This window comes from Tachysurus fulvidraco, chromosome 2 (genome assembly GCF_022655615.1).
Source record: "Tachysurus fulvidraco isolate hzauxx_2018 chromosome 2, HZAU_PFXX_2.0, whole genome shotgun sequence".
In the NCBI taxonomy this organism is placed as follows: Eukaryota; Metazoa; Chordata; class Actinopteri; order Siluriformes; family Bagridae; genus Tachysurus; species Tachysurus fulvidraco.
Genome location: NC_062519.1, coordinates 21,035,767 through 21,049,097, shown reverse-complemented (window position 1 = coordinate 21,049,097; position 13,331 = coordinate 21,035,767). Strand labels below are relative to the sequence as shown.

Sequence of the window (13,331 nt, the reverse complement as noted above, 5' to 3'; positions counted from 1 at the left end):
TATTTATTTGCCTGCTAAAACTGTGCAAATTGAGTTTTTTTTTCTATTATAATTATTATTAGAATGCACAATGCAATTAAAGACAAACAAGTGTGTGAACTGGAAAGTTTATTTTGATGTTTTTGCATACAGTGATTTTTTTATTATTATTATTATTTAAGATTTATTACATCCCACAGTAGACAATGACATTCATTTAAAATTTTAATACTCCTCTCCCTCTTCTTCTCCCTCACCTTCAATGGAGTCAACACCAACTTCTTCATAATCCTTCTCCAGGGCCGCAGTGTCCTCTCTGGCCTCAGAGAACTCACCCTCCTCCATACCTTCACCCACATACCAGTGCACGAAGGCACGCTTGGCGTACATCAGATCAAACTTGTGATCGAGACGGGCCCAGGCCTCGGCAATGGCTGTGGTGTTGCTCAGCATGCAGACGGCCCTCTGCACCTTGGCCAGGTCTCCACCTGGAACCACGGTGGGGGGCTGGTAGTTGATGCCCACCTTGAACCCAGTGGGACACCAATCCACAAACTGGATGCTGCGCTTTGTCTTTATGTTGCCGATAGCAGCATTCACATCTTTGGGCACCACATCGCCACGGTAAAGCAGGCAGCAGGCCATGTACTTGCCATGACGTGGGTCACATTTTACCATCTGATTGGCAGGCTCAAAGCAGGCGTTTGTGATTTCGGCCACAGAGAGCTGCTCGTGGTAAGCCTTCTCTGCAGAGATTACTGGAGCATAGGTGGCCAGTGGGAAATGAATACGGGGGTAGGGCACCAAGTTGGTCTGGAATTCAGTAAGATCGACATTGAGGGCACCATCGAAACGGAGAGAGGCAGTGATTGAGGACACAATCTGGCTAATAAGCCTATTGAGATTGGTGTAAGTAGGACGCTCAATATCTAGGTTCCTACGGCAAATGTCATAGATGGCTTCATTGTCTACCATAAAGGCACAGTCGGAGTGCTCTAGGGTGGTGTGTGTTGTCAGGATGGAGTTGTAGGGCTCCACCACAGCTGTAGACACCTGGGGAGCTGGGTAGATGGAGAACTCCAGCTTAGACTTCTTACCGTAGTCAACAGACAGACGTTCCAACAGCAAGGAGGTGAAACCAGAACCGGTTCCTCCACCAAAGCTGTGGAAAACCAGGAAACCCTGGAGCCCTGTACACTGATCAGCCTGGAGAGATGATTAAAAAGCTGGTCAGATTGATTTCTCAAAAGATTATCGATAATTTTACAACATAATTGCCCAAAAGGTGCTCACCAGTTTTCGGCACCTGTCCAGTACCAGGTCAATCAGCTCCTTGCCAATGGTGTAGTGACCACGAGCATAGTTGTTAGCAGCATCCTCCTTTCCTGTGATGAGCTGCTCAGGGTGAAACAGCTGGCGGTATATTCCAGTACGCACCTCATCTAAAGGAAAAAAGAAATCAAATATAAATCAATTACATTAACATCCAGAGCACTGGTAACTGAAAGTCATGTGCCATAAGATCTTAATCTTACCTATAACAGTAGGCTCCAGATCCACAAACACAGCCCTGGGGACGTGTTTTCCAGCTCCAGTCTCACTAAAGAAAGTGTTGAAGGAATCGTCTCCACCTCCAATGGTTTTGTCGCTGGGCATCTGTCCGTCCGGCTGGATGCCGTGTTCAAGACAGTAGAGTTCCCAGCAGGCATTACCAATCTGGACACCAGCCTGACCCACATGGATAGAGATGCACTCACGCTGTGGCAACAAAAAGGACAGATGCAAGACATTTTATTATTGCTACATGCCATATTTGTTGTGCTGTTGGCCTCTCTCCAAAAAGAAAACTAGAGGCAGAACACAACTAATAATTGTTAGTAACCTCACTAAGTGAGTAACTGTTAAAACAGAGCACACTAAATTTCTTCTGAACAGAATTATTATTATTTTTTTTTTTTACACTAAAACAAATTCCTTGTTTGCACAAGCATCCTAGGCAATAAATCTCCTTCTGATTCTGATTCTAAATGTCTTTATTTCATAGAAGGAAATAATTAAGTGTGAAACCTTAATTCTTTATTAAGAATAAATATATTATCAAACAGTTTAAAGTGTTTAGTAAATTCAGTACAAAGTTGATTGAAACATTATATTGCATACATTAAGGTAAAATAAATTTCCACATAACGATTCTACAAACGTCATTCATAACGAATGAATAAAGTGATCGGTAGCTAGCAATATTTATGTTAGACAAATAATAAGACAGTTAATACTTACCATTTTGAAAACGGTGGCTTTAATGTGTATCTAAATACAAGCGTCTGTAAAAAAAAAGTTGAATTTGACCTTGAATTCTCACAGCTCAAATGTAATGAGTCTGTAGCGAGAACACGGAATGGTCTTAAATTTGGGGTGGAGTTATTTATACTTCTTGGCTCTGTCGTCATGGAGACGGGACATTTCCTCTTCCTAATTTGACTCTCATTGGTGGGGAAACGCTAAGCCGCACTTCATTGGTGCGTTTAATTTTTGAATAATTTCTTCCTCTGAAAACATTTTCAACCTGGGGACATTAATGAAAGGTTTTTTAAATGCTCTCAATTAAAGCTTTCAATTTACAATGTAGTAGAACAAAAGGATGAAAGCAATAGTTATTAAACTTTACAGCGAAAGAAGGAACAGGTTGTCTGGAACATTTAACAAAATGAAACACAATAGCTCGAAACAGAGCTCAAGAAGAATAGTACGTATAAAAATAATAAAAAAATACAAGTAAAGAAACACACAAAACAGTCCTGTGCAAAAACTGCCCAGAAATTACAGACACACACACACACACACATATATATATATATATATATATATATATATATATATATATATATATATATATATATATATATATATATATATATATATATATATATAAGCACATTGAAATTATTTTTTCATATATCCCAACTCTGTAGCTTGGGGCCAGAATGCAGGGTCAGACAAACCAACAACTGTGAGTCATAGCCACATGTCTTGGCTTTCACCAAAAAGAAATTCAAGTCAAAAGACTCAAAAATGGATTTTATATGAATATTTTTCTACGGCCCTGGTCGTCGGGTGCAGCGTTTTTGTGTACTTGTTCACTATATAACTTTGAAATAAATAAGCCTAGACTCTCTCTCTATCAATCTGGTGTGAAAACAGGCCTGTAACTTGACACCCTGAGCTGTGAGAGGGACAAAAGGTCAGGGATTACGCAAGAATTCTTCTGCGCATCCAGTTCACGCAGACACAGGCAAAGAATGTAAGGTATGTCATATACCGTTGGAATCGTCTGCTTATTGGCTAAACGGCTGTATAGGTCCCAGCCCATTTCATTGCTATTGGAAGGAGTAATTGTCAGTCAAAGGCGGGTTCCCAAAAATTAGGTCATGCCACCATTGGCTTCCCAGCCGTCTATCTCTGCCATACAAGCACCGATTGGTTCAAATGAGGGCTTATTTGATTCGTTAGGACCTGGGCTATAAATATGATGTAGACTTTGAATTTTTGAATATCCCAATTAGGAGTTAGAGCGGCAAAACCAGATGATGGTGCACTTCTGTTTCCAGTTTTCAGAACACTAACGGAATATTTGCGGCGCGACCAGAGCGTTTTGGATTTCAATTCCTTGGACCTGTGTGGATTTTTGTGGATTATTTTTGTTGGAATATATTACCCCAGTGAAGAAAGAGATGCGTCTAAAGGTAAGGGAAAAACCGGTCTAGCGCCACCTAGGTCAGTTTTGTCCAAAATTTTTTTCTAATTGTATGAAGGCTGTGAATCATATTGTGCTTTGTGTGTGGGCTTAAAAAATTATTGAGAGTATAAACTTTACTAGGTAAATAGGTTTTTTCGTGTTTTTGGAGGATTTGATGCTTTAAAGTTGAATTGAAGCTTGTTTCTGGGTCAGCCCCTAGTGGTCACTTCTACTTCCGTGCCGTGTACGGCACAGGGCCCGTAAGAGGTTAAGGGCCTTGCTCAGGGGCCCAACAGTGGCAGTGCTGGGACTTGAACCCTCTGATCAACAACCCAGAGCCTTAACCACCTCTTCATCCGAAGAGCCCCTGGGGAGGGGCTTAATATGTAAATCAGGTTCATAAACAAATAAAACTTGAATGTATCTACACATGCAGCACAAAACAACAAAGAAGAATCTTAACTCTTCGACTAGAAACTAGAATACTAGATACAGTATTCACTGAAATAAAGCATAATTCCAACATTAAGCAGGTAAATGGAGAGACAGAAAAATAAATCTTAATATTTCATCCATAGATACAAACACAAACTTGGTTGATTGGAAAGCTGAGATCCTACAGAATATAATGGTATAAGGCTCATCACTCTGTGAACAATTCTCACAGAACTAGAAGGAAAAAAACACAAAACAACCGAGCAGCCATAACACTAAATTTGATCTTACTAATGGTGTTTCAGGATTATACGTCATATTTCAAGAGAAAAATCCAGTTGATTTGTAAAAATTGTCTGTTACTTTCTCTGTCTGTGAGAGTCTTACAAAACCAAGAAGTCCATTGGCCATCATTCATGGATCATTCATGACACACTACCTTTTATGTTGAAATGACAACAGAAGCTTATTGATATGACTTGACTTGATTACATTAGGTGATAAAATGTATTATACTAATTCATGTTGTTTTAAAGAAAGCATTCTTCAGTTTAATTACATTTTCTTGGCTACCAGCTACATTTCCCCTTTCTGTTTCTGTTCTTTTGCTATCCAGATTGCTAAAAACCCAATTTACAGATCAGTTTGCAACACTTTCTAAAAACTTTTCTTGAACCTTTATTTAACAGACAAAACAACAAAGAAAATGTATTCAGTGTTTTCATTGACAAAAGTAATTATCTTTGTTAAATATAAACAAATCTAAAAATTTATTTGATTCATGTTCAGAACTATTATCTATTCCTTAGTTTTAGCACTCCAGTCTAGATTGAGGGGATCAGCTCCAAATAAAGCATAATTCCAACATTAAGCAGGTAAATGGAGAGACAGAAAAATAAATCTTAATATTTCATCCATAGATACAAACACAAACTTGGTTGATTGGAAAGCTGAGATCCTACAGAATATAACGGTATAAGGCTCATCACTCTGTGAACAATTCTCACAGAACTAGAAGGAAAAAAACACAAAACAACCGAGCAGCCATAACACTAAATTTGATCTTACTAATGGTGTTTCAGGATTATACGTCATATTTCAAGAGAAAAATCCAGTTGATTTGTAAAAATTGTCTGTTACTTTCTCTGTCTGTGAGAGTCTTACAAAACCAAGAAGTCCATTGGCCATCATTCATGGATCATTCATGACACACTACCTTTTATGTTGAAATGACAACAGAAGCTTATTGATATGACTTGACTTGATTACATTAGGTGATAAAATGTATTATACTAATTCATGTTGTTTTAAAGAAAGCATTCTTCAGTTTAATTACATTTTCTTGGCTACCAGCTACATTTCCCCTTTCTGTTTCTGTTCTTTTGCTATCCAGATTGCTAAAAACCCAATTTACAGATCAGTTTGCAACACTTTCTAAAAACTTTTCTTGAACCTTTATTTAACAGACAAAACAACAAAGAAAATGTATTCAGTGTTTTCATTGACAAAAGTAATTATCTTTGTTAAATATAAACAAATCTAAAAATTTATTTGATTCATGTTCAGAACTATTATCTATTCCTTAGTTTTAGCACTCCAGTCTAGATTGAGGGGATCAGCTCCATGTTACACTAAAAAAATCCAACTTGCAAATAGATAACTAAGTTTAAAATTCTAAAACTAAGTTTACTATTTGCAAGTTGGATTTTTTTAGCAAATATTTGAGCATAGTGTTGAGTTTACTTATTAAAAACTATTTAACTGCATGATTACTCCTATTTTGTCCAATGTTGTTCTTTCATTTCCTTGTGTGTGTCTGTTTGTGTGCCCCTGCCTTGTTAGCTCTGTCTGGGTTCTCCACCATAATAAATAAATCATTCCTTGTACTCTCTTGACCTTTTTTTTACATTTAGCTTTAATATCAGAATGGCAATCAATACGGCCTCATATTGTAATGTGGTCAGTCAGACCTCACTACAACAACCTCAAAAATTTGACATAATTGATATAAAAACTACTCTGGAGTTGCCCATGGTGAGAGGTGGCGGGCTGGTGTGGGCTTGCTCATAGCCCCCCAGCTCAGCAACCATGTGTTGGAGTTCACCCCGGTGAACCAAAGGGTCGTTTCCGTGCGCCTTCGGGTCGGGGATAGGTCTCTCACGGTTATTTGCCCTTATGGGCCAAATGGCAGTGTAGAGTACCTGACCTTCTTGGCGTCTCTGGAAGGGGTGCTGGAAAGTGCTCCGACCGGGGACTCCGTCGTTCTACTGATTGGGAGGAACGGCCCCCCGACCTGAACCCGAGTGGTGTTCTGCTATTGGACTTCTGTGCTAGTCACAGTTTGTCCATAACGAACACCATGTTCAAGCATAAGGGTGTCCATCAGTACACATGGCACCAGGACACCCTAGGTCGGAGGTCGATGATCAACTTTGTGGTTGTTTCATCTAACCTCAGGCCGTATGTCTTGGACACTCGGATAAAGAGAAGGGTGGAGCTGTCAACTGATCACCACCTGGTGGTGAGTTGGATCCGATGGTGGGGGAGGAAGTTGGACAGACTTGGCAGACCCAAACGTACTGTGAGGGTCTGCTGGGAACGTTTGACAGAGTCTACGGTGAGAGAGATCTTCAACTCCCACCTCCGACAGAGCTTCAACCAGATCCCGAGGGAGGTTGGAGACATTGAGTCTGAGTGGACCATGTTCTCCACCTCCATTGTCGACGTGGCTGCTCGGAGCTGTGGCCGTAAGGGTGCGTCGTGGTGCCTGTCGTGGTGGCAATCCCCGAATCCGGTGGTGGACCCCAGAAGTAAGGGATAGCGTCAAGCTGAAGAAGGAGTCCTATCGAGCCTGGTTGGCTTGGGGGACTCCGGAGGCAGCTGATAGGTACCGAAGGGCCAAGCGAGCTTCAGCCCGGGTGGTTGCGGAGGCAAAAACTCGGGTCTGGGAGGAGTTCAGTGAGGCCATGGAGAAGGACTATCGGTTGGCCTCAAAGAAATTCTGGCAACCTCAGGAGGGGGAAACAGTGCCCTGCCCACACTGTTTATAGTGCGGGTGGGAATTTGCTAACTTCGACTGGGGACATCCTCAGACGATGGAAGGAGTACTTCGAGGTTCTACTCAACCCCACCGACATGTCTTCCACTGAGGAAGCAGAGCTGATTTCGTCTCTGCTTTTTGCAGATGATGTTGTCCTGCTGGCTTCCTCAAATCAGGACCTTCAGCGTGCACTGGGATGGTTTGCAGCTGAGTGTGAAGCAGCGGGGTTGAGAATCAGCACCTCCAAGTCCGAGGCCATGGTTCTCAGCCGGAAAAGGGTGGCTTGCTCTCTTCAGGTTGGTGGAGAGCTCCTGCCTCAAGTGGAGGAGTTTAAGTATCTTGGGGTCTCATTCATGAGTGAGGGAAGGATGGAGAGGGAGATCGACAGGTGGATTGGTGTATCTTCGGCAGTGATGCGGTCGATATACTGATCTGTTGCGGCTCAGCTCTCTATTTACCAGTCGATCTACGTTCCTACCCTCACCTATGGTCATGAGCTTTGGGTTTGAGTTTCCTCTGCAGGGTGGCTGGGCGCTCCCTTAGAGATAGGGTGAGGAGCTCAGAGTAGACCCGCTGCTCCTCCACATCGAGAGGAGTCAGCTGAGGTGGCTCGGGCATCTGTTTAGGATGCCTCCTGGACGCCTCCCTGGGGCATGTCCAACCGGGAAGAGGCCCCGGGGAAGACCTAGGACACGCTGGAGGGACTATGTCTCTCGGCTGGCCTGGGAACGCCTCGGTATTTCCCCGGAAGAGCTGGAGGAAGTGTCTGGGGAGAGGGAAGTCTGGGCGTCCCTGCTTAGACTGCTGCCCCCGCGACCAAGCCCGGATAAGCGGTAGAACATGGATGGATGGATGGATGGATGGATGGAAGGATATAAAAACATTGGAAGAAACAGTACAACATCTTAAAGCATCAACTTGCAGCCTTGAGACCCTCCCCACATCCTTTCTCAAAAAGGTACTTAACTGCTTAGAAACTGACTTCTTAAAAATAGTAAATACCTCTCTGTTCACAGGCACTTTTCCAGAGTCCCTAAAAATGGCAGTTGTTAAGCCTCTCCTAAAAAAGAGTAACCTAGACAAAACCATACTTAGCAACTACAGACCAATCTCAAATCTTTCTTTTATAGGCAAGATCATTGAAAAGGTTGTTTTCAAACAGCAGAAAAAATTCTTATACTCAAATGGCTATCTAGACTATTTTCAATCTGGTTTCCGCCAGCATCACAGCACAGAGACAGTGCTCATAAAGATAATAAATGATATTCGCTTAAGCTCAGATTCAGGAAAAATATCAGTGCTGGTGCTACTAGATCTTAGTGCTGCCTTTGACACGGTAGATCACACCATACTCTTACATAGACTGGAAAACTGGGTAGGGCTTTCTGGGATGGTCCTCAAATGGTTTAAATCATACCTAAAGGGAGAGGTTACTATGTGAACATAGGTAACCATAAATCTGAGTGGACATCCATGACATGTGGAGTCCCACAGGGCTCAATTCTTGCACCGCTTCTCTTTAATTTGTATATGCTCCCAATTGGTCAAATAATGAAAAAGAACCAAATTGCTTACCACAGCTATGCAGATGACACCCAGATATACTTAGCCCTGTCCCCTAATGACTACAGCCCCATTGACTCTCTATGTAAGTGTATTGATGAAATTAACAGTTGGATGCATCAAAACTTCCTCCAGTTAAATAAAGACAAAACCGAAGTAATTGTATTCGGAAATAAAGATTACATTCTCAAGATTAACACACACCTTGACTCTAGGGGTCTAAAGACACAAAATAAAGTCAGAAATCTTGGTGTAATTTTAGAGTCTGACATTAATTTCAGTAGTCATGTGAAAGTGATTAGCAAATCAGCTTACTATCATCTCAGAAATATAGCCAGAATTAGATGTTTTGTCTCAAGACAGGACTTAGAGAAACTTGTTCATGCTTTCATCGCCAGCAGGGTGGATTATTGCAATGGACTCCTTACTGGGATCCCCAAAAAGACCATTAGACATCTGCAGCTCATACAGAACGCTGTTGCCAGAATTCTGACCAGAACCAAAAAATCTGAGCACATCACTCCAGTCTTCAGGTCCTTACATTGGCTTCCAGTTATATTTAGAATAGATTTTAAAGTATTGTTACTCGTTTATAAATCACTTCATGGCTTAGGACTGAAATACATTAGAGATATGCTAATTGAATATAAACCAAGCAAGCAGACTACTCAGATCATTAGGATCAGGTCAGTTAGAGATACCAAGGGTTCACTCAAAACAAGGTGCATCAGCATTTAGTTAATACGCCACCTATAGCTGGAATCAGCTTCCAGAAGAGATCAGATGTGCTTCAACAGTAGACACTTTTAAATCAAGATTAAAAACCACATCTGTTTAACTCTGCATTTACTGAATGAGCGCTGTGCTGCTTCACACTGACTGCACTTTTTATCCAAATCATTTTACTCCTGTTTTATTCTTTTTAACATATTTTAAACTGCTTTTATTAAAATCACTTTAATTTCTTTAATTGTTAATTGTTTTTGTTATGATTTTATGATGTTTGTTATTTTTCATATATATATATATATTCTCTTTTATAAACTGTTTTCTAATTTCTATGTAAAGCACTTTGAATGACCTCTGTGTATGAAATGTGCTATACAAATAAACTTGCCTTGCCTAAAATGACCTTCTGCAGCACAAATTGAATGCAAACGAACAGTATGGATGGACTGACTGAAGTCCCTTTGCAATAATGTTGGTCCATTAGAGGCATTTAAACCTTCTTTTTAAACTGTTTACTACATTCTTTAGTGATAATAAAGAAGCAGTGTTGCTCTGGTAAAGGATGGGTGAAAAAGTGTTGACCATCATCCATATTTTTAGATTCATTACTGCTATACCTCGACTATGTTCCAGCTGCAGATATCAGACTCTGAAAAATAAAAATTAATCATTCGAAGGAAACTGAGATCATTTTTTTTGTTTAGTCATTTGTGTTTTAATAAATATTTATATCAAGTATGATAGCATAGTGTAGTCATTGTATGTTTTATTATATCTTGTACACTGTATGTATTAGTTGGATAGATGCACACACACACACACACACACACACACACACACACACACACATCAGCATAAACCAGACAAACCAGTTAGACCAGTGTCAGTAAGAGTGAAAATCAGCAGCTCCATTTTGTGTGGAGTAAAAACTTAAAGATTCCAGGAGTAAAAACACAAGGAGCATGTAGGGAAGTACAACAGAGATTTTATTTATATATATATATATATATACACACACACACACACATTTAAATAATAATTATAATGACAATGATGAAGATAATAGTATCACACAAAAAACAACTACATAAAAGAAGTTTAACAAAAAAAAACTGGAAAATGGGGTATGAGGAAGGTGACAATAATAATAATAATAATAATAATAATAATAATAATAATAATAATAAAAAATCCAATTAATAAGAAATGGCAAATAGTAATAATAGTATTAGCAGTAGTAGTTTTAATGAGTGTGTTTTTGCCCTGTTTCTGTCTGCTGTCCTGCCCTGTTGTTAATTGTTTGCTCCGCCCACTCATTGGTTACCATGGACACTAATTGTACTCAGTCTTTCCCTCAGGTGTGTTGTCTTAGTCTCTGATTATCTCCGCTTTGTGATTGGTTCCTGTTTGCTATATCTACTCTGTTTGTTGACTTCCCAGGTGTGAGTCGTTATTGTAGGTGTTTGTTTCCTGTCTGCCCGGTGTTCTGCCTAGTCTTGCCTACCTGTCTGTGTTCTGTTTATTATTTTTTTTTGGGGGGGGGGGGCAGTAGGTGTCGGTCTGTCACGATGAGGCAAAGACGAGTGAGGGTCCAATTGCAGTTAAACATTTAATAAACAAAACAAGACACAGGAACACAAACAGGTAGGCAAGACTAGGCAGAACACCGGGCAGACAGGAAACAAACACGTACAATAACAACTCGCACCAGGGATTTAAAACACAAAATCAGGGCAGTCTTTCAGCAGATGCTCTGGGCTCGTGCATAGCTGACAGGTTTTCAGTCACCTATAAACTATAAAGTGTAACATGCAACATATACACACATTAAAATACATACAGTACATACAAAGACAGATGTTTTGGTGACAAAAACTTACCAAAGTAAGTTTAAGTATGAAGTATGTCTTGTTTATAATTTTATTTTTTTTTTGGGGGGGCGCAGTAGGTGTCAGTCTGTCACGATGAGGTAAAGACGAGTGAGGATCCAATTGCAGTTAAACATTTAATAAACAAAACAAGACACAGGAACACAGACAGGTAGGCAAGACTAGGCAGAACACCGGGCAGACAGGAAACAGAAACACATACAATAACAACTCGCACCAGGGAAGTGAACAAACAGAGTAGATATAGCAAACAGGAACCAATCACAAAGCGGAGACAATCAGAGACTAAGACAACACACCTGAGGGAATGATTGAGTACAATTAGTGTCCATGGTAACCAATGAGTGGGTGGAGCAAACAATTAACAACAGGGCATGTTAGCAGCCAGAAACAGGGCAAAAACACAGACAGACTCATTACAGTAGTAATGATAAACATATTTACAAATATAATCATTTCATCCGGAATGAAGGGGGAAGAGGACAAAGAAACAGTAGTAGTTTATGCAATAATAATGCTGATACAGCCATTAATAGTAATGATGATAGTAGTAGTTATAATAGCAATGAAAATACTACTACTACTACTACAACTAATAATAATAATAATAATTAAAAAAATACTACTACTACTACTAATAATAATAATAAAACAACTAGAACGGTGCATTTCCTAAAGAAAATGTGAATGTGCTTGCACGTGGCAAGTTCCACTCAACAACAACAAAAAACTATAACACTGCCTACTGGTGCGGAAAAAATCTGTTTATTAAAATGTGTGTATATATTAGAAAAAATATATAAACTTAGGAGCACAGGTCCTTGGGAAAAAAGTCAGTGTAAAATCCCTGGTCAAACATCTCTATCAATGTCAAGCATGCATATATGTATAAAATTTGAATACTCGTGTCAATTATCAGCAATTAAGTAAACATATATAAGAAGCTATGATATGAATGCCTAATAAACGATTTCATGTGTACAACAATACACTCTGGTTAGCATAATTACCATTTCTAAAGGTTTTTTAATCTCAAAAGTTGACTACTAATATTTTATATATATATATATATATATATATATATATATATATATATATATATATATATATATATATGAATGAAACAGGAAGCTCACCAATTCTAACAACTGTGAAATATAGCAACAAGCTTTAAAGACCTTTACTAGATCTTTACTTACAAGGTTGTGTGATCTGACAGATTCACTGGTGTCTGCTGCCCTCTTTTGGATGTTAGCACATCTACAGAGAGATTTTAAGAATTCCCCATTCAAGTCTATGGTGAAAAAACACCCCTTTGAGCTTCCATACTGGGAAATCCAGAATTCCGATCGCTTATAAAAGACATAGCACACCTCTCCTCAATGAGCCGGTCGATTTGACACCTCATCCATGGGTCTAGGACAAAAGCTGCGGGACAAGTTACACGCCGAAAAAGTGTCCAGAAGAAGAAGTATGCCAGCGAATAAGAATGTGCTTTAGCAAGCACATTAATAATAACTAGAACGGTACATTTCCTAAAGAAAACGTGAATGTGCTTGCACGTGACTTCAGTTCCCCTCATCGTGCTGAGTGTTTTATGTTGTGTAACTGAGATATGGCTTCTTTATATTGCAATATGGTTCGTAACGTGCACTACATGGTTGCTAGGGTATGGCTGCACAGTTACTATGGTTATATTTGCAGACTAGTTTCTCACCTGCAACAAAAGAGCACACCTGAAAATCCATTTATCTTTTCCTTAAACAAGCGTCATGAAGATCTTAAACTAAAGCATCAATCAGTGATTTTACTGGGAAAAAATATAAATCACGTTACAATAAGGATCATTAGTGCAAATGTAATGTATTAACTAACATTTACTAACCATGAGCAATAAATTATTGTATTTAGTAATCTTTGTTAAAATAATAAAAATGAACCTTTATAATAAAGTGTTAGA

The 13,331-nt window shown here is 39.5% G+C and overlaps 1 protein-coding gene across 1 annotated transcript; it reads right to left on the bottom strand.

The window, feature by feature from the left end:
* Positions 1-95: 95 nt before the first annotated feature.
* LOC113658925 (tubulin alpha-1B chain-like) lies at positions 96-2,410 on the bottom strand. The gene is made up of 4 exons (XM_027171418.2): positions 2,260-2,410; positions 1,515-1,737; positions 1,273-1,421; positions 96-1,185 (listed from the first exon to the last, which is right to left on the bottom strand). Exons 1-4 carry the CDS (start codon positions 2,260-2,262, stop codon positions 205-207), a joined length of 1,356 nt encoding a protein of 451 aa, XP_027027219.1. The 5' UTR covers positions 2,263-2,410; the 3' UTR covers positions 96-204.
* Between the last annotated feature and the right edge of the window lie 10,921 nt (positions 2,411-13,331).